Source organism: Felis catus, chromosome D4, assembly GCF_018350175.1.
Source record: "Felis catus isolate Fca126 chromosome D4, F.catus_Fca126_mat1.0, whole genome shotgun sequence".
NCBI lineage: Eukaryota > Metazoa > Chordata > Mammalia > Carnivora > Felidae > Felis > Felis catus.
The window spans coordinates 15180131-15201029 of NC_058380.1; the positions used below are offsets into that span (position 1 = coordinate 15180131).

The 20899-nt window shown below is 41.4% G+C and overlaps 1 protein-coding gene across 1 annotated transcript in view; it reads right to left on the minus strand.

The window, feature by feature from the left end:
• Positions 1-19093, minus strand: part of ALDH1A1 (aldehyde dehydrogenase 1 family member A1) — a 59007-nt gene extending 39914 nt beyond the window's left edge. The window contains exons 1-2 of the mRNA XM_003995407.4: positions 18939-19093; positions 5294-5398 (exon numbers count right to left, since the gene is read on the minus strand). Coding sequence (XP_003995456.1) covers positions 5294-5398; positions 18939-19004 — 171 coding nt within the window. The 5' untranslated portion in view covers positions 19005-19093. The remainder of the gene's footprint in view (positions 1-5293; positions 5399-18938) is intronic.
• Positions 19094-20899: the final 1806 nt, after the last annotated feature.

Sequence of the window (20899 nt, forward strand, 5' to 3'; positions counted from 1 at the left end):
TTAAGCACCACGCACCTTGTTTTACAGGACATGAAATCCAGCAGGAAACCTAGCAACCAAAATTAGATCTCACATCTGGCTCCAAAATCCAATTTCATAGCTTTGCAAGAATATCCTGATAGTGATCTTTGCAATGAATATTTATTGCTATCTGTATTAAAAGCTGTGCTATTCCTTACTATTCTGGGCCTACAATAGGCAGTTAATAAATATTTAATAATTTAATGACCTATCTTTTAAAGTCATCATATCACATTGATTTTATAGAAGAGTGCTCCTGATATAAATAATTTGCTGATATTGACATTCACATCGTAAATCGTACTTTAATCAATTCCATTATGTAACAGAGCCTTTACATTAACCGTATTAGGCATGAAGCTTGTTGTTACAAACATAATAAAAGTTTTACGACTAGCATCTCTTGGCTTTTTGTTCCGGGACTATAGCATCTGCAAGGACATTAGCTTTTTAATCAACCAGTAAACAGTTTGGTACATTCAGATTTGCCACCATCAACAACGCTTTTGCCTTAGAGTGTTTAAAATGTTCCTTTTTTTGAAGTAAGGGACTAAAGCTGAATGTATGAAAGCGGATTGAATGAAGATAAAATATGAAAGTCCTCCTAAACATGGTTAAGGAAAGACAAACTTTTCTATCACTCCCAGGATGTGCATTGCCATAGTAAATCCATTCCAATTTGGAGAAAATAGTTCTCAGACCAGTTTTACTTTTACACTTGTCATAAGCACTTACTTTAATGGACATTTACTTTTATCCCCACCAATTATTTGTTAGGTCATGCTTAGTATTAAAAGCAGTTTTCAGGATTAGTCAATATAGCCTAAAAGAGCCAGTGAAGTGAAAAGAAAACAGTTCCCACCCACATCAGTGCTTTGCTTTGTAAGTTCCATTTGTTCTTGCCCCTCCTCCTTTCTTTATAACACCATTGAAAGGCGGTATATAGCCCATTGTTAGCTCCATTCTGCTCATAAATTAAATCCCCCAAACCTCTTGGCTCATTATCTAAAGAGTCAGTTCCAGAATATTAGGTTTACGGTGACTGTGTAATTTACTAGATTTGTACCTTTCGCTAAGCAACGTTAGAAGTTAGTACACATTTGTCGGCAAAACTGTGAGACCAGCAATAATTACTTAGAAAGAAACGTTAGTAGATTACCCCTGAAAGAGAACACGATGACAAGAGTGCTAAATATTAAGCAAGCTGTTGCTTATGCCGAACAGTTTATATCATAAACAACTGAACTCAAATGATCAAGTATCCAGCAACTCGATTAGCATTGTGACCTGATTTGAAGCTTTGCTGGATGTTAATGAGTGTCCCTGATCTACATTTGCACAGACAATGCTGCTCTGCTATGAGCAGGAGTAAAACTGCCAAAAAGCACACAGCAAACAAATGACCAACGTTTCTAAAGCTTCAGGTTTGATCATCAGCTCTCCCTCACTACGGTTTAGGACGAAGGTAAATGCCACCACGATGCCAAGAAAAGTCCTCAGACTGCCTGAGGAGATTCAGCTGGAACTCCTGACACAGATTTGTTTCACTGATGAAACTAAAGTTGGAAGCCCGTGGCAAAGAGAGATGTCCAAGGCACCAGAGCCAAAGCATCCGGAATACTTGTTCTGTTGTTAATTGCAAACTGCAACCAGTTCTGCGGCCTTACTCCTGAGTAGCATTTATACCTCTGAAGAGACAGAGGAGGCAGCTGTCAGGGGGCTCAAATGTACCTTACCTTGCCCTTTATTGTTTTCCCCACCACCCCAGGGTCTCCAGAGCTACTCAAGCAACCAGAAGGACACTTGATGTAATATGGTGCTTTAATGCAGTGCTGTGTAGATCTCTGGAAGTCTCTGATAAAACATCATTCCTCTTTGTTGAATGTGAAGAACACATTTTCCTCTTATTTCTAGGAATAGCCCAAAGGACGCAGACTTCCGGGTCTCCTGGAGCATGTGACCAGGGACCATCAGTATATCTCTGCTCAAGTTTGGTCTTGTCACATTTCATAGAGGTGCAGAGATCATAGATGTAATCATAGATGATCACAGCGCAGGTTCCAACTCTAACATTTTACTTATTAAGTCCATGCCCTCCATTAAATGCTAACAGAGGGGATACAACTTACTAATACCTAGTTCAGTGGTTCTCCAAGTATATTCCTCCACCTCCAACCCAACAAACTGGCAACATCAGAGTCACCTGAGAATCTGTCAGAAATGCAAATTCTCAGGCCCCACCCTAGAATTACGGAAACAAACTCTAGAGGTGGGTGGGGCCCGGCCATCTGTGTTTCAACAAGCCTTCCAGGGAATTCTGTTGCACGCAAAATTGTGAGAGCCACTGCCTTAGTCAACAGTTAATTTAGTACTAGATTTTTAAGATGAGGTGTGTGGAGTATATGGAAGCTCAGAGCTTGACGGAGGAGATTAGCTCATTCATCCGTTACCTGTAGAGTGTTAGACCCTGAAAATATAAAGGTGAGATGCAGTGTTGGTCTCTACAAGAAGCATGCTGTCTCAGACAAATTAACCCAAACCTATACAACACAAGGGTGATAATATAGGTGCATATGATGTTCTCTAATGACACAGGAAGAGGGCAATGTTACCTGGGAAGTTTGGGGTGTCTTAAAGAAGTGTAAAACCCTATAAAGACTGAGGTTTTTGGGGGTGCCTGGGTGGCTCAGTCAGTTAAGCATCCGACGTCCGCTCAGGTCATGATCTCAGAGTTCATGGGTTCGAGCCCCATGTCGGGCTCTGTTCTAATAGCTCAGAGCCTGGAGCCTGCTTCCGATTCTGTGTCTCCCTCTTTCTCTGCCCCGCCCCCATCGCACTCTGTCTCTTTCTCAAACAAAAAAAAAAGACATTAAAATTTTTTTTAAAAAAGACTGAGGCTTTTTTATGTGCCCGGCACTGTTAAAACATTTTACATCTTTTCTTATTTAACCTCCCCCAAGTTTTCCCTATCTCCCCATTTTACCCAAAAAGCAACAGAAACTCAAAGAGGGTAAATAAACTATGGAACAGCTGTGGTCTCGCTGCAGATAATGATCTGAACTGGGTTCCAAGGGCTGCACCGTGACCTTGGCAGTCACGGAGGCTGATTCTGGGCATGGTGAAGGTGGGACTCCTACATTTTGGGGGAGGCCCGAGAAAAAGCCAAAACCAAGAGAGTTGCGGTTTGTTTGTTTGTTTGTTTCCCCAGAGCTGGTAAGAAGCCCGTGAAGAATTTATGTACGGATAAACTCTGGTGTATACACAAAGTGAAATCTGAAAGCAGGTGACATTTGTCTCCCTTCTATTAGGCTTCTACTTCTCAAGCTGTCGACCCTTCTGGCTAAACTCTGCATTCTTGCCCCTTGAGGCACGGATCTTATGTCTTCTGATAATACTGCCACCTGAATCCAGGTGCTTCTCTAAACCCAAACGAGCCTCTCAGGTCTATGGCTATCTTAAAATAGATCTGCAAGGCTTAATCTCACCTCGGTGATCTCACCAAGTGGGTAGAAGGTAATGAAAGAGTGGGAGCTGGGTAGGAACATGGCACTGACCCAGCGAACCGAACATTGTGCCACAAATGGTATGCACTTTGGATTGTTATCCTGACTTCAACTTTCAGTGGTCTTTTTACGTAGCGAAGTAATTTACCTTTTGATACCTTACGAGACAGAGATTTAAAGCTTGATAACATTTGGACTACTAAAGACTGAGAAACAGGGGCGCCTGGGTGGCTCATTCAGTTGAGCATCTGACTCTTCATTTCAGCTCAGGTCATGATACCAGGGTCTTGGGATAGAGCCCCTAACAGTCTGCATGCTGAGTGCAAAGCCTTTTTGGGATTCTCTCTCCCTTTCTCTGCCTCTCCTCCGCTCACACTCTTTCTCTCTTTCTATAAAATAAAATTAAATTAAATTATTAAATTAAAATTTAAAAAAAGACTGAGAAACACATATACATTTTAAGGTATATATTCATATAAAAATTCTGAAGGCCTTTACTCTCCTCATGCCCCAGGCTATTTAATATTACCCTATCTTACTTTTATAATAATCACAAAGTAAGGTTGCCCTGCCAGTCTCAGGCTCTGGGGTCAGAAGGACAGCATCTGAATACTGATTTTGTTATTTATTAGCAACATCACCTAAAGTAAATTAGCCAACTTGTCCTTTCTGCTATTTCATTATCATTTGTGAAAGTGGTCGCAAATGATAGGTTTCCCACTGGGATGCTTGAGGATTAAATTAATATTTAGAATTTTTTAAAAAATGATAAAAGTTGGATTTTAATTTAGCGTGATTAGCTAGAAAGCAACAATACCTTTAATGGTTCAGTTTCAGGATTCAAAAGTTCAATTTTTTTTTTTTAATTTTTTTTTTCAACGTTTATTTTTGGGACAGAGAGAGACAGAGCATGAACGGGGGAGGGGCAGAGAGAGAGGGAGACACAGAACCGGAAACAGGCTCCAGGCTCTGAGCCATCAGCCCAGAGCCCGACGCGGGGCTCGAACTCACGGACTGCGAGATCGTGACCTGGCTGAAGTCGGACGCTTAACCGACTGCGCCACCCAGGCGCCCCAAAAGTTCAATTTTTAAAGGTACTAATCAATGTTCTTTCAATGATTTTTAATCAACTAACTTGGCAATATACCATTTCAAACGTCCTACATTGTTTCCTTAGTTTCATTTTGCAACTTAAAAAAGAACAATTTTAAATCTTTTTTTTTTAAGTTTATTTATATTTATTTTGAGAGAGAGATAGAGAGCAAGTGAGGGAGGGGCAGAGAGAGAAGGAGACAGAATCCCAAACAGGCTTCGGGTTGTCAGCGCAGAGCCCGATGCAGGGCTTGAACCCACAAACCATGAGGTCATGACCTCAGCCGAAATTAAGAGTCGGTGGCTTAACCGACTGAGGCACCCAGGAGCTCCAAAAAAAAAAAAAAAAAAAAAACATTTTATAAGAATAAGGGATTTCTCTACTGTATCCGTCTATGACCAATCACTTTACATATAGTCTGTTTGTACAATAAACCCCAATATTATTTAAATTGAAGAGTGAGCAAGGAGAAATAGTGTAAAGAAACCCAGCGCAACACCCAGAAACCTAGGCTCATCATTATCACAAGGCTACTGGGTGCCCTTTATGTACCAAGAAAATTTTCCCACAGGGCCCCAGAAATGGTATTTTCATGACATGTTACAAGTTGTGGCCTGTTTGGGAGCACAGGATGTTGACCAACAAAGAAACCCGGCCTATGTGCTGCGAAACCCACCTTATCTCCTTCTTCTACTTCACAGAGTTTCTCTTCGGTTGCAGGATTAAAGACAGGGAATTTCTTGCCACTCACTGAATTATGCCACTCATTGTTTATGAAAATCTATAGAGAGGAAAAGAAAGGAGCATTTAAATATGCAGCAAATTTCAGAAGTTCTTTTACAGACTTACAGCATTTCAATAGGCCTAAGTGAGGCCAATGTTAAAACCTTACCTCCTTCACCTACCTCACCTGCCCCACCCTACAAGGCATTTTGGGCCGTTCAAGACATTTATACACACGGACACACACGCGTGTGCATGCGTGTGTACACACACTTATTAAAACAAAGCAATACTTTGAAATTACACTGAGGTATGAGGTTGTTTGAACCCTAGAAAATACAGACCAGAGAAAAAAATCTAGAAATAGTGCTTGTATCTGAGTTTGAGGTAAGGGCAGAGGCTTTGGTGGCTTTAATTTCGATTAATCATCTCAATTCTTCACTTCAGATTCTGAAGTTTCTCATGTTGGGCTGCTGGAGATTTGGTATCATAAGTGACTATTTTCTGATCCTTTGTTTTACTGTTTTACAGGTAGGTTTTAAAAGAAGTTTGCGTAGAAAAAAAAATTGGTGAGTGACATGTTTTCACTGGCTTTTTCAAGGCATAAGGGTTGTATTCTTTTAAAGAGATTATCTAATCATTTATTTGCCCTCAGATAAAATCAGGCACTAGATTTCTTAGTGATATCTAAGAGACTTGCATCTAAATAGACAGAGGGGTCTAGAAAACATGGGATTTTGTTCTGCGTATGAAAGAATAGTAATATTTAAAAATGTTAGTATGTCATTTAAAAAGTATGAGTTTCAACCTTTGCTTCATTATGGAGCCTAATAGGGCCTTGATGTGTCATTTTACAGAGTAAAAATATTTTGCAAAGCCTAATTAAGAAGTCTTCCTTTTGTGGTAAATAAAGTTATGTTTTGTTTCTGGAAAAAGCTAGAATTTCTTGTCCCTTCTCTCATTTCATTATTTCTTGTTTATTCTCCTTTTTCTTATTTAGTTTTGAAACATAAAAGTCACCAAAAGCATGCTATTGAACATTATGTATTACAACCTTCCATTAGATTTATTATTACAACGTGAATTATTGTATCTAATTGTGAATCTCAGAATCACTGTGATACATGCAGTTTTAAATGAAGGGTGACATACGCACTATATTTTTAACATATATCTTAATTCAGACACCGCCCCTTACTTGATATTTAAAGATAAGTTATTAACAGTGCAACCCAGAGGAAGAAAGTATTGAAACACTGCCCCCCTCCCCCAAACCGAGGTTTAAATTTGTTGCTATACTAAATACAAATCAGTTGGTTATTAAAAATTCCCCAGTGGCAGCTATCAAGATTATACATTTTCAGTTTAGTTCCTCATATTGTATATATTTCAAATAACCTGTGAATTTACACTAACTTAGCTATTCTATGAAGTCATGTCTATACCATAGCTTAATATTCTGTCAAATTAGTAAAATGTATATTATCATGTATCCCTAAATGCTTAAGTACAATTAATTCTATATTCTGTAATTGACAAGATTACTTAGACAGCCTGATATCAAAACTGTTTCCCTGGTCTCCTAAACTTCCATCGTAAAACTTGTCACATTTTTGAAAAGTCATTTTTTTTTTTTATTTAAAAAAAATTTTTTTTCAACGTTTTTATTTATTTTTGGGACAGAGAGAGACAGAGCATGAACGGGGGAGGGGCAGAGAGAGAGGGAGACACAGAATCGGAAGCAGGCTTCAGGCTCTGAGCCATCAGCCCAGAGCCCGACGCGGGGCTCGAACTCACGGACCGCGAGATCGTGACCTGGCTGAAGTCGGACTCTTAACCGACTGCGCCACCCAGGCGCCCCTGAAAAGTCATTTTTAAATGTCTCCCCTCTCTCCTAGGCTGTAAGCTTTGTAAGATAAGGTCGAGAACTATGTTGGTCTGGTTTTCTGGTTTATCCACACAGTCCAATACAATCTCAGCCTTCAGGTGATTTTTAAGGTCCATCAAAGATTCTTGAATAAATAACTTAAAATTGAATCAAAAGACCAACAATCCAGTAGCTATACATGGGTAAGACCAATAATATTCTGCACACGAGCACACTATGATATTTGTGATTTGCTGGAAAAAAAAAACAAAAACAAAGGGAAGGATGATCTTTCTTATCTGCCTATTCACACAAACACAATTATTTGTATGTCAAAACAGCATCAGCCCATGTGTTTAGAGGAGCTCGAAAAACTGTAGTGCTAGCCTGGAATTGACAGGGAAAAAATGTGCATGAATAAATAAAGGGGGAGGGGGTGCATAGCAGTTCTGATGAGACTAGAGGTTCAAGGACAGAGCCATGGAGGTATGGGAAAGGGTAATGGCACGCAGATAATGTCCTTCATGAAACACATGATGTCATCTGAGTTCACCCCGAAGAAGGAAAAATTCAATACTGACTTGCCCTGGGGCACCTGGGTGGCTCAATCAGTTAAGCCTCTGACTTTGTCTCAAGTCATGATCTCCCGGTTTGTGAGTTTGAGCCCCTCGTGAGTTCAAGCCCTGCATCTGGTTCTCTGTTGTCAGCGCAGAGCCCCCCTGGGATCCTCTGTCCCCTCTCCCTCTCTGCCCCTCCCCTGCTCACACACACGTGCTATCTCTCTCTCAAATATAAATAAACATTTAAAGAATTAAAAAGTTACTGACTTGCCCAACGAGTGCATCAGCATTCTAGCCCTCATGAACACATTTTAGAGAATCTTCTAATTACTTTTAAAGAGTATTTTCCTTTATGCATCCCTAGTCCTTACTTTCTTGTATTTTTATTCCCAAGGGATGGCTGGGAAACATCTTAAACAATATGTCCCAAATTCGTCTCACTGTCATCCCTAGCTTTATGCTGCTTACACATTCTCTCTCTCTCTCTCTCTCTCTCTCTCTCTCCTTCTCTCTCTCTCTCTCCCACAGGCGCGCGTGTGCACACACACACACACACACACACACACACACACATTTTCCCTCTCCTGTTAATGACACACACAATTCCTAGTCATCCTTTGGTATCACTTTGTCTTATACTATCATAAAAAGATGGCTTGTTCTTCCTGCCCCCCACCTCTGCCTCATTAGAATATAATCTCCCCCCCCCATCATAATCTTCCTAAACCAACCCAATTCACATTTTGGCCACTCCTTGGGACACTTAGGTGGTTCTTCTAGGTTTTCCAGATATGCTTCTCCTAACCATAAACAGCCCCAATATGCTTTTCCAACTTTTTATTTTTTTCCTCAGTTTACCCTGTATTTTAGTTTCATTCTACTGTCTCAAACACCATGCCCTTCTGCTGCATACTGTTCCTTTATTTATTCATGCTGTTCCTCAGGCTGAAGTTTCACTGTTTTCTTCTACTCATACTTCAAGTCTCACTTAAAGTATCATCTCCTCGTGATGATTTCACTAGTTGGTCCAATTGGACTTAACATTCTTTTCCCCTCTTTCCTCAACTAGCCTTTCATATCCTGCTATTAAATTACTTATGTTCTTCCAAATAGTGAGTAAATACCTGAGGCACCTGGAAGGTACCATGGGAAAGCATGAGAGAGTGAGCCCCTGCCTTCAAGGGGCTTGTAATCAAAGAAGAGCGTGTATTCACATCAGGATCAGCCAGTAAAAAATGGAAGGTTGTAGGGTAAAGACCAGAGCAGTGCTTTAGTCAGTAAATTGCAGAGTGGAACTCACGAAAGGGTAGGAAATGGGCCAGAAGAATGCATCCCTGAAGGATAGGATCGGATTGGTGGAAAGAAGGGGAACAAGAGCAAAGGAAGGGACCAGCCTCTGGACACGTGTAACACAGGGAAGAGGTCACGGGACACAGGCAGAGAATTTGTGGAAACAAGTCATAGATAAATTTCGATGATGAAAAGGACGCCAGATTGTAGTGAATCTTGATCTGGTCTGTAGAGTGAGAAGGTTGGACTCTGTTCCGGATGTAATAAGGGCATGACAGGATCAAATGGGTGTTTTAGGAATGCTGATGTTAATGTACCCAACATGGATTGAAGCAGAGCAGCCAGAGTCCCAGGAGATTAGCTGGGAGACAATTTTTAACATTCCAGGCATGCGTCCATAAGGCTGGAGAGGATACTGAGATAGCAATACAGTCTTCGGATTACGAGATATATGCGTTCTCCCCCAAACAGGGGCCTTTCGGCAAACGGAGCCCAGCATACATAGTGAGATGACCAAGGTGGCTGTCAAGGCCAGGTACCCTCCCTTCATTTTCTTCTCCTCAGCCGTGGAGAAGTTTTTGGGCAAGAACTACCTTAGTGACCTTTTTCTTTCTGCTTTACTTTTGTGGGTTTTACATTTGACATCTGCCTTCCAGCTAACTGTGTGACCAAATGTTTGTGAATAATCATCTTTTCTGTTGTATAAAATGGTTATGTGAAGCCGTGTAGGCTAACGGATGTTTGGTATAATAATCATGAAACCTATGTCAGGCCCGTGGAAATGATCTATCATGGTGACCACCTCATTTTCCATTTGCTGTTTGCCTTCAGCAAGTTTTGGGGGGAAAGGGATCATCACATAAAAGAAAAACATCTTGGGTTCTATTTAACTGTTGTATTAACTACATGCTAATTATGAGTTTGGGACGCAGGATACTTGTGAATAATATATGTAACTAGACCTCAGCTTAAAGTTCACAATATTGATTGGGAATTAGAGACTCCTATGCATGCTGTTAGACATCAAGTGCTTCTCATTTGGGGAAACAATCAATGGGAATGTGGAGGAAACTTAAAAATTGATTTTTACTTTTTAAATTTTAGATATGTCAGCCTTTAAGGGATGCCTCATGACCTTAGATTTTAAAAAGAAGTGGCCGTTTCCTGAATGCAGTTTAGTGCCCAAGAATACATCATAATTTTGAGGAAAAAAAAAGGGCTTTCCAGGGTAAAAATTATGTCTTAATGTGTTTGGCATAAAGTTACAATTCTAAATAAATAAGCCCTTTCCTCAAAATATTTCTGGCTTGGATCAAGCCGAATTTGACTAACAGGCAAAATAAAACCTATTAGCCTTTCCTGTTGATAGAACATTTTGGAACCAGTTGGCTTAAAGGGGAGAGAGGTCCTGACTCCCTCCAATAGATATCCAAGGTGCCCTAAGGTCACATCACCTCTTTGGGGCTACAGCAGTGGCTTTAGATCCTCTAAGGGAAGCCAGCGCTTTCTCAGTGGCAGAGGGATGTGAATAGCTCACATTTTCAATGCACAGAGAATTTCTTTTGCGATACACCAAGGGTGAGGGAGGGTAACGGAATTCCCCATCTTATGTCCCCTGTGTGCATTTCCAAAACTGAGAACCTGGGTCACGGCATGTGGAGCGATGGGTAAATGTACAGGAAGGGGTATATGCTGTCAATGTGCAAACTCTTCTCAGCATTAGGCACCTACAAAAGGACCAAAGACTTTGGAGGGGGAGGGGGGATATTAAGATGGGGCATGAATAATAGGAGAGGCTGAACAAAAGTCAGGCGGAGGTGTTAAACATTTAAAAGAATCAAAGCTACATCTCTGGAAACTCCTTTCACCCCAAACCCTGAGGCAGCAAAGCAAAATGTTGAGACTGAAAGTAAAAAAAAAAAAAAAAAAAGAAAAAGAAAAAAGAAAAAGAAAAAAAAATCTAAAAGGAAATTAAGGAGGAAATAACAGAAGGGAGGAAAATATTTAACTGTAGTCAGAGGAATGAAAACAATGGGAGTGACCAAAACAATTGTAGGAGAAAGAAAATTTTCCTTTCGTTTCTGCTTTATATTATAGTCTGACTTCAGTAACACGAATGTATACTCTTTTACTCTTGTTTGAAAAAGCCCTTCAGCTTTTTCAACTCAGGAAAGGAAAAGATGAGAAGGCATGTCTGTTTCGAACCACAACTTCCCTACGTCCCACAGGTGACAAAAGTACTCATCAATGACCTCTGCACATCACGCATACACCGTATCAAAGAGGTAAGATGCAGAAGCACCAGAAAGTTCGTCCTTTTTCTCTCTGTATGTTTCACGATATTAAGGTTCAACAATACAATTGCTTGCATGGGAACCTTCTCCCTTCCAAAGAGAGCGCAGTTCAGTTATGTGTTGTTTGCCTTGTTTCAATTTCGTAGTAAGGATCCGGAGGGCAGTGGAAATAGTCCCATGATAGGACCTGGATGGAGGGGGGAGTTGGTAGTTGTTCAGGCAAAGTTTTGACATCTGTGACATTTGCGCAGATAGATTCCCAGGAAACAAATTTTCGTTAACGATTTCACCATTACAATACAGTCATCAGGTAGAGATATTACAGCATGTGATCAGAAAACCAAATATTAGCAACAATTTACATCCCTTGCAAACAGTGTCTGTGTGGGGGAGATTTTGATACACAGACGTGCTCAAAATGTATCGGTTTATGGCATCAGGGTTCACACAAATATCCGCTCCTCTGATATTTTAGCAGTGGCTTGAGTTGTGAAGCAACCATTGCCCGTGTTCTTTTGAACATGGCTCTATGTTGCTACTTAAACCCGGTAAATGGGTGAGGGATTTGGCCATAATTATACCAGCATCATGAAAACCCAAACTGCCACCATCAGTAACACCACCACAAGCCAGGTGACTGCTGCTTTGAGAGAAAGGTATCACCATTTTATCAATGCCTGTTTTCCCATGAGGTTTCAGATATGTATCTGTATTACATCAGCCCACAGATTACTCATGCCACATCGGAGGCATGACCTTAACTTTGGGTTCCTCTGCAAAGGAGCTTTTTCCCATAATCCCTAAGAGTCTTCTCACACAGCCCTCTCATTCTGGCAAGAAGGTATTGACAAATCCAGTAGGTGAAGTCCAGTTTAAAGAAATCACGTGAACACTTGAAGTAGGGAGACTCCCCGTGAAACTGGGCTCAAACTATCCCTTAGAGCATGCGTTATTCACTTTAGGATTGCTGCTGATTAGGTTTCTTGAAGCAGGCAGGTGCCTGAGAATGAAATGATTTGCCAAGACAGTAGTCCTCAGAGATGAGCTAAAACATTGCATTTGTACTGAATGGTTACCTCCCGGGAGCAAAATCAATGTTGGTTCCACCATGGGTTCGTGGCCACCACCTGGCTCCTGTTGGACTCAGGCACTTTCTGAAGGGGGAAGGTCAGTGATTCTGAGCTGGCTGCATGTAAGTGTCTGAGAGAAAGAGAAAGTCAGGTCCCTAAGCAACTAGGTGATGGTCATTACAGGTAAAATTATGAGGTTGACCCAAAACTATTAGGCCATTACTGTTGGTCAAGTGGCCACACTTTGAGTGACATCAGCAAAACGTGGAAGTCTGTTAGACATGCAGAATCTGAAGGGCGTCTGGGGGGCTCGGTTGGTTAAGCATCTGACTTTGGCTCAGGTCACCATCTCACGGTTTGTGAGTTTGAGTCCCGCGTCGGGCTCCATTTTGATAGTGTAGAGCCTGGAGCCTGCTTCGGATTCTGTGTCTGCCTCTGTCTCAGACCCTCCCCCACTCGTGCTCTGTCTCTCTTTTTCTCAAAAATAAATTAAAAAAAGAAAAGAAATGCAGAATCTCAGACCTCACTGCAGAATCAGAAGTTACATTTCAGCAAGAATCCTCCCTGAATCACCTGCATAGTCAAATTCGAGAAGCACTACCCTAGAGTGCCTTCTCTCTTGTTGGTCCACCTGTCTGGCAATCTAGTGCCCAAATCATACCTCTTCTTTCATCATCCAAATGTCCACTCTCTCAATCAGAGTGAGGAAGGCACAATACAAATGAAGCAATGGGTCTGAAAGCACTTGTTAGAGACCATCCAGGAGGATGCGAGTGGGACCCTGGCTAGTACGTAGGGGGAAATGGTATCGTGTGGAAAAGTATCAGATCTGAAATGAGAAGCTTCGAAATCCAGTTCGTTCCGTCCGTGCCTCCTGAGGGCCGTGTGACCTTGAGCAAATCACTGAAGATGTCTGCACTCCGGTTCCCTCAGCTTTAAAACGGGACACTAGTAACATGTTCTAACTCCCTCCCACGGGTCACTTAGGAGCCTCAAATGAGAGCAGTAGATGTAAGCATTTTTAAACTATGGCAGGTGTTGCAAGAATTCATTCCATGTCCATCAGGAATAGAATCCCTAGAGAATTGCAAGAGTCATCTTGGAAAGGAGAGGGTTAAGGGGAGCCTGGACCAAGCAGCTAATAAGTGCCAGGCGTTTCCCACAAATTCCCTCACTTAATTTTCACGGCCACTTTCCAAGGTAGTTATTATTATTCCCAATTTACAGACAGGGTAACTGAAACTCAAGGAGATTAGAGGCCTGGCCAAGGTCATAGCATGAAATAAGCAGAAGCCGCGTTTATCTTGTTAAGCCACCGTCCCTTGCAGCCACCCAGCTATTTGTTCAACTGCTTGCAAGCCAAAAGCAAACAGAATATTGCCTCAATCAGAAGGGAGTTAGCAACATTTCCCAAGTGAAAGCAGTGCCTCCGCACAATCAGCTTTGTCTTGAACTTGAGTCCCGTTCTGTTTGAAGCAGCCCTCCGTGGTCTCCTCCCTCCTACAAAATCCGTCAGGCGGTCTGGCCACAGCCTCCTCCTCCAGCCTCACCTGCTCTATTCTCTGCCTCCCTTTACTACAGCCCTGTTAGCTTTTTGAAAGATCTTTGAACACAGCAGGCTCTTCCCTGTAAAGGACTTTGCACCTGCCCTCACCTCCGGTTCCTTGTTCTCCCCCCCCCCACCCCCTACCCCCACCCCCACCACCAGGTCTCCAAGGACACTTTATGCTCTGCATCAATCAGGCTCACCTTAAATGTCCCTTTCTTAAAGAGACCTTCCCGAACAGCTCATCAAAAGCAAGCTCTTCCCGTCAGTTGTCCTCTTTAGCATTTATCAAAATTTATGATGAAACTATTCACTGACTGGCTTGTTTTCTTCCCCACACCCTCCAAGAACATAAGCTCCCTAAGGCAAGAACCCTATTAGCCTCCTTATACATCCGACCAAGCACAGAGTGGTAATTCAGTGACTTGTTAAATAAACGGAAGGGAAAATGGGAGGAGGGAAGAGAATGGGGTAGCTGGAAATGCACGCAGCCTGAATTTGTTTGCTGTAAGAATGTAAAGAGGAGATACTGGCCCGTGGTCCCTAGTGTGCAGTGATTCACAACTCTTCTCTACCAAAAAGTATCTTTAACTCTGGTGTGTTATGCGATGATACCAGAAATCTAGGAAGGTCATCTCTTACTCCAAACAAAAGTGATTCCATAGGAGTTGAAGACACATAGTTCCCATGGACATTGCACACCTATTTCTAAATCCTCTGCATCACAGCCTCTCCCAGCCCAAACCCCACCTTTTCAATCAAAGCAGAATGTCTGTTTGCTTCCAAGCTTCTCTATTGTTCTCCTTTTTTTTTTTTTTTCCTCAGTTGGCCGCCAACTTCCTCCTGTTGGCCTGGGAACAGCTGAGCAGCAGCTGGAAAGGCTCATGGTCAAGTCCCCTCCAGTAATCAGGAATGGACAAATGAGAGTCAGAATAAAGGACAGAATAATCCAGCAACTCCATGTTCCCAAGTAATGGTCTGGATCTTAGACAAGACACTTGGTGTGAGGGCTTGTCCCATTCAAAGTCTAGCTGTGTCACTTTCCAGCTGTATGTTTTTTTTTTAATGTTTATTTATTTTGTGAAAGAAAGAAAGAGAGAGAGAGGGAGAGGGAGAGAGAGAGAGAGAGAGAGAGAGAGAATGAGCGGGGGAGGGGCAGAGAAAGACAGAGAGAGAGAATCCCAAGCAGGCTCCTCTCTGTCAGCAGAGCCCGACATGAGGCTCCATCGCAGGACCATGAGATCATGACCTGAGTGAAAATCAAGAGTTGGACGCTTAACTGACCCACCCACCCAGGCGCCCCTCTAGCTGTATGATTTAAGGCAAGTTTCTTGGCCACTCTGGTCCTCAGTCTCCTCATCTAAAAAACAAGAAAAAGAACCTCCTCCTAGGGTTGTCCTAAGAAGTAAATAGAATCAATGCAAATAACTTAGTCAGTCATTAGTACAGAGTAAACACAATGAATTTTAGCTACAACTATTTTCTGCGTGTAAGTGCCTGTGTCTGTAAGTGTATGAAATGTCATTAGCAGATGAACATCTTTTCTGGTATGAACATCTTATTGTTCCGTGAGTTAAGGTAAACATTTTGGGGTTTGAATCCCATCCGAGAAAGCTTATCTTCTTGAATTTTTCTATTTCTCTCTGTCTCTCTGTCTCTCTCTCCCTCTCTCTCTCTTTTTTTTTTAAGGTAAAACAACAATGTTGCAAAGTGAGAATGGAAAACAAAGGTACTGAATCCTGTAAGAGAAAAGTTTTGATCCCTGAAATAGTGGATAAACCCTGGGAACTTCGCACTAATGTGATAGGTCTTGGAAAGGCTTGGAAAGGCTGAGGTCTTGGAAAAGCTGAGTAAAAGAAGATTCTGGAAAATTGGAAAGAATGCAGAAAAATAAATAGGACTGGGATAGCCAACGTGAATCAATCACTTCCCATGTGCCAGGCACTATTTCAAACGCTTTATATGCTTTCAACTCATTTAATGCTTTTATCCCCCTTAGGAAATTGGGACCTTTATTATTACCATTTTACACAGAAGGAAACTGAGGCAGAGGGAGGCAATGTAGTTTGCCCAACAATCACATAAGTGTCGAAGAAGATCTTCATTTAAAGCCTCAGTAAAACGGATGAGCTGGTAGATATGGGATTCATTTACAATTGCAAAGGGGAAAAATCAGGTTAAGAATGGAATCCGAGTTTATGTGGATTCATAATGATGTTATTAAGGTTTTAAATTCTAAAAATGTTTGTATCGTTTTAAAACAACTTCTTAACGCTGACCTCTGTTTTACCCACCCCAACAACAATAAAAACACAATCACACTGTACTAGAGAATAAGTCATAAAAGATATGCAACACTGACTTCTTTGGTTTGGGTGAAAAGCAGTCTCAAACTTGAGAATGGGGAGCTGCGATCACTTTTTTGTTACTCAACCCTGCTGTCTGTCCCTCCTCTCCACCTTGCCCCAGTGATCGAGATATTTCTGGCGACAATAGAGAAAGACATTAACATAGTAAGAGACAGATAACAGAGTTTAAGGGCTGGCCATTGAAGGTAATTCCACACACACTATAAAACGTCTCCTTCCATGCTTTGCAATCAGGCAACTTAGTGAATAACCATCATTTTTCCAACTCCTCCTGCAAGTGCAAATTCAATACGATTCTTCAGTGGGGCACAGTAAAAAGCGAATGCAAAGGCATTTGAAAAGCTCACCCATTTAGATTTAATTACATACATAACTGGTGTCCTCCCAAGTGTAAAAACGCTGTAACTAATAAATCAGACAATAAAATGCTATCTGAGCAGAACAGATTTATAGAGAAGATGTGTGAGCAATCAAAATTCACTCCCTTGCATTGGGTATTTCTACCCAGAAAAGTTCTTAAAAACAAGAACAAATGGCTGCTCTTTGAATTGTACCTTCTTTTGAACACTCAGGGCTCTCATTTTCCTTGGAGGGGTGTTCTCCTCTACCGGCTTTGAAGTGAACAGGAGATTCCAATCTTAAAAAACATCTCTCTGTGTTAAAAGATCGCCAGATCTGTGTTTGCATGCTAGATTTTTAAGGTCCATTTCATTTATCCACTACTGTTTTTTACATGCTCAGTTCACAGCTACTAAATGAAGCTTAATGCAGTAGAAAGAATATTTCACTTTAGAGCTTCCTCAAGATACACATAACAAAGAAGATCGCAAACTTCTGCAAAGCAGTTTTTTAATTTTTTTAAATGTTTATTTATTTTTGAGAGAGAGAGAGAGAGAGACAGAGCACGAGCAGGGGGAGGGGCAGAGAGAGAAGGAGACACAGAATCTGAATCAGGCTCCGAGCTGCCAGCACAGAGCCTGATGTGGGGCTCGAACTCACAGACTGTGAGATCATGACCTGAGCTGAAGTTGGATGCCCAACCGACTGAGCCACCCAGGCGCTCCACCATTTTTTAAAAATGTGACATTCTGGAACTATGAAAATATCTTCCCAAGTATATCATAGGGGGAGAAAAGACCCTGTACTAATAGTAGTAAGATAATTTTTAGTCACTGCCAATGATTTTGACATTTATGAAATGCATTTCTTAATGTGCCTGCTTTAGATTGGATGTTTTGTGAATGACCAATTTGGAGTAAGGAAGCTCAGAAGACTGAAGTCTTGTCATGGTTTGGGCACACCTTTCCCAAGTGCAAATTGTTAGAGGGTATGGACTCACCCCCCTTTTCCATGTTCGCATTTGGAATAAAATTAAATTCAAAACATGTTTTCCTTTTGAATAAAACATCATAAAAAATAACACCTCAACACATTTTCTAGCTGCTGATCACCATGTTAAAGGCACAATCTGATCTCGGCAGATACTTTCCTAAGGAAAAGAATCAGTCAGCTGAGCAACTTCCTCATTTGTTGTGCTCATGAAAATGAAAATGTAACCGACCTTAGGATTTCAAAACCATCCCTGGTTACAAGTAAGGGAAGACATAAATAATAGTGGGGCTTTTGCTTTATCATTAAGTTATATTGCTCTTGGTTTTTCATTGGCTAATTCAGAAAGCAAAATGGCTCTCCCTAAGTTGGAACGGTGCCTCTCTTCGCTTGCTGTGCGTAGTGTACCATAAAGCCAATTTTAAGTGATTTTGTTCAGATTGGTTTGTTTGCCCGTTTTATCTGTTCGCTTGGGAGTTCTAGGCTCTCACAGGAAAGCAGGCATATAACAGGGTGAAACAGGCAAAGTTCAGAGATACTTTTGAACAACTCAAACAGGATCCATTTCCTCGTTCTTCCTAGCTGTGGATTTTTAAGTCCAGGTCTGGCTCCTGCTCTGGTTTCTCTAAATATTTATCAGTTAACAATTATGCATCTGCTCCAATGGCAACAAACTTGGCCAAAGAAAGAAATAAGAATGCTTTCTTTCCCTAGATATGCTAAATAATGCGAGTCTATTTGGAGTTTTTGAAACAGGAGCTTTCCTCCAATTATCAGACGTGGGTCATTTGGTTTTGGCACTCATTAAACATATAGAAAAACCATTTACTTCAGCGTGCGGTTTCTCCTTTAAAAAAAAAGGATCATTTCCTAAAAAAAAAGAAAAAGATCATTTCCTATTTGTTTGGCTCTTTCCAGTAAGTTTCTCTAGTAAGTATTGGCCTCTCTTATCATGCATGCTGGGTTACACTGAAGTTAATAGAACTGCTTAGTAAAGTCTACTGAACCCTGGTGCAAGAACCTTTCACACAGAAGAGAATTCCTTTCACTTAGAAATATTTTAAGAAATAAATTTAGGAAAAGTTGCCTGGTACGATCTAGAAGTCATTATTTGATCAAGATACCAAACCCAAACCTGCATTTTGCAAGCCTTTTATTTTTGAATTTGCAAAGGGCTCTTTACACAAGGTTTACTTACATTGACCTTTTATGCTTTCCACACATGTAGTTTTTAGCAACCTGAAGCAAAGCAGCAAATATAAATTGTACTAACCTTAGTATATTTATATGTCAAATTGGTGAGTGGGACAGGTAAGTCTGGCGTGCCTGAAGACGACATTTCTAGTTCGGCTGCTGGAACACAGGTGACAGGCTCAGCGATTTGGTTCTGATAGAGCCCTTGGCTTGATTTGTTCCTTTTTATCTGCACGGGCTAAGGTTTATTTGCATACTGGAATACGATTGGATGGACAAACTCGGAGCAAAAAGAAAACGACACTACTTATTTGTAACACCTAGGGCAGGAAGCCCTTGACTTTAAACTTAAATCCTTAAGAAACCAGTGCTCCAGCATTGAAACTACATCTGGAGACAGGGCACTATTTGCAGACGAATTAATTGACAAAGCCGAAACCTGTGATAAGGATACGCGGCGCAGCTGCTCTGGGCACTGAGGCCAGTTATTATTTTTTTGGCTTTTCATGCTTTTTTATGCGACTGTGAAACTTTCCGTTCTCTGACAGACTTGGAATCAGAGAATTTGAGGATTGAAAAAGAGTCTCAGAGGGCACTTGTTCTCAGAAGAAGCTGGTGAGGGGAGGTCCCTGGCCAGGTGGCCTCAGGACAATGCTGTCAGCCAATCAGTCCATGCGCCAGAAAAGCAGAGTGGGAAGAAAGTCCCTCCATACAGACCCTACCTCGAGTCAGGTTTAAAAGATCCTACCAATCGAGTGTATTCTTGGTGCTGGGTAAGCAGACCTACTGTGATTGCAGGAGCTCCGAGTTATCTTTGTTATACAGGAGAACAGAAAGGTCAGCAGGATTTTTACAGATCTCCGAGTACACTGTCACACACAGTCACCCGTATAGCAAGTTGGCAATAGCATCTGTCACAACCATCTAAAATGAAAGTAACCCTTGGTTTTGGAAGTTGGCTGTGTTTATCAGTGATTGATACAGGCAGTTGTACAAAAAAGTGGACTCAAACAGGACCCTAAGTCGTTCAATTTCTTAGAATGAATGTTTCAGTCTGGGAACATTAAAAAAAAAAATTAACTGCACTCGTCCCATTTTAAACACAAGACTTTATTGTATTGAAGCTCAAGCAAAAGTTACAATAGGAACACGATGGAAAACCACGGATACTCTTAATTCTGATTATTGAGAGTTGAGAATGGCAATTTCTTTTTCCAGGAAAAATTGCCAGCTCTCCCAAATATGAGATTCAGGTAGGGAAATGTAGGCTTATTAAATAGTTGCTCCAAATCAGGCACAGGAGCCTTACTTTCTCTTTCCATTCTTGCTTGGTTCCCCATTTTACAGATAGGGAGAGAGCAAGTAGCTTGCTTAAGATCACAGATCCAACAAGTGCAAGACCAGAATTTCATTTCCCAGTTGGGTTCCCTAAGTGAATAGTCACCCTCACGCACACTTACAGTTATTAGCCCTTTTACTCATCGAAGATAGGGTCAGCAAACATGTTCTCTTAAAGAGACAGAAAATGTTTTCTGCTTCTCTGGCCCAGATGGTTTCTGTTGTAACTTACTCGACTCTACATGCAAGAAACTATAGACAATAGATACATTAATGGGTATAGGTGTTTTCCAATAAAATTTTATTTACAAAAACAGGAGGCAGGCCAGATCGGGCTCATGGGCCAGCCCTCAATTTCTAGAACCACCATCTCCAAGGACCATGCCTGTCTCACCACGTGCTTGAAGGCCAGATAGAAACTTCTGTGTTATTTCACTATTTTTCTCTTTGTCTCTGTCCCTGCCTCTTTCTCTTGCTCTCTTTTGGGAAAATCTAATGGTCTTGTCTTTTAAAAATGTGTTTTGAGTTAAATGCACAATTATACAACAGCTCTTATATAACTTGCAGAGCGGTGCTCCGGCCATGCCCAGACAGCTGTGTTTTGCTGCTGTCTTTCCGTTTCCAGCTTTGCAGTGGTCTGTGGATGCAAACACTGGTTCACCTGCTGTCCACCACACGGGTCGTGTCAGCTCACTAGTTCCA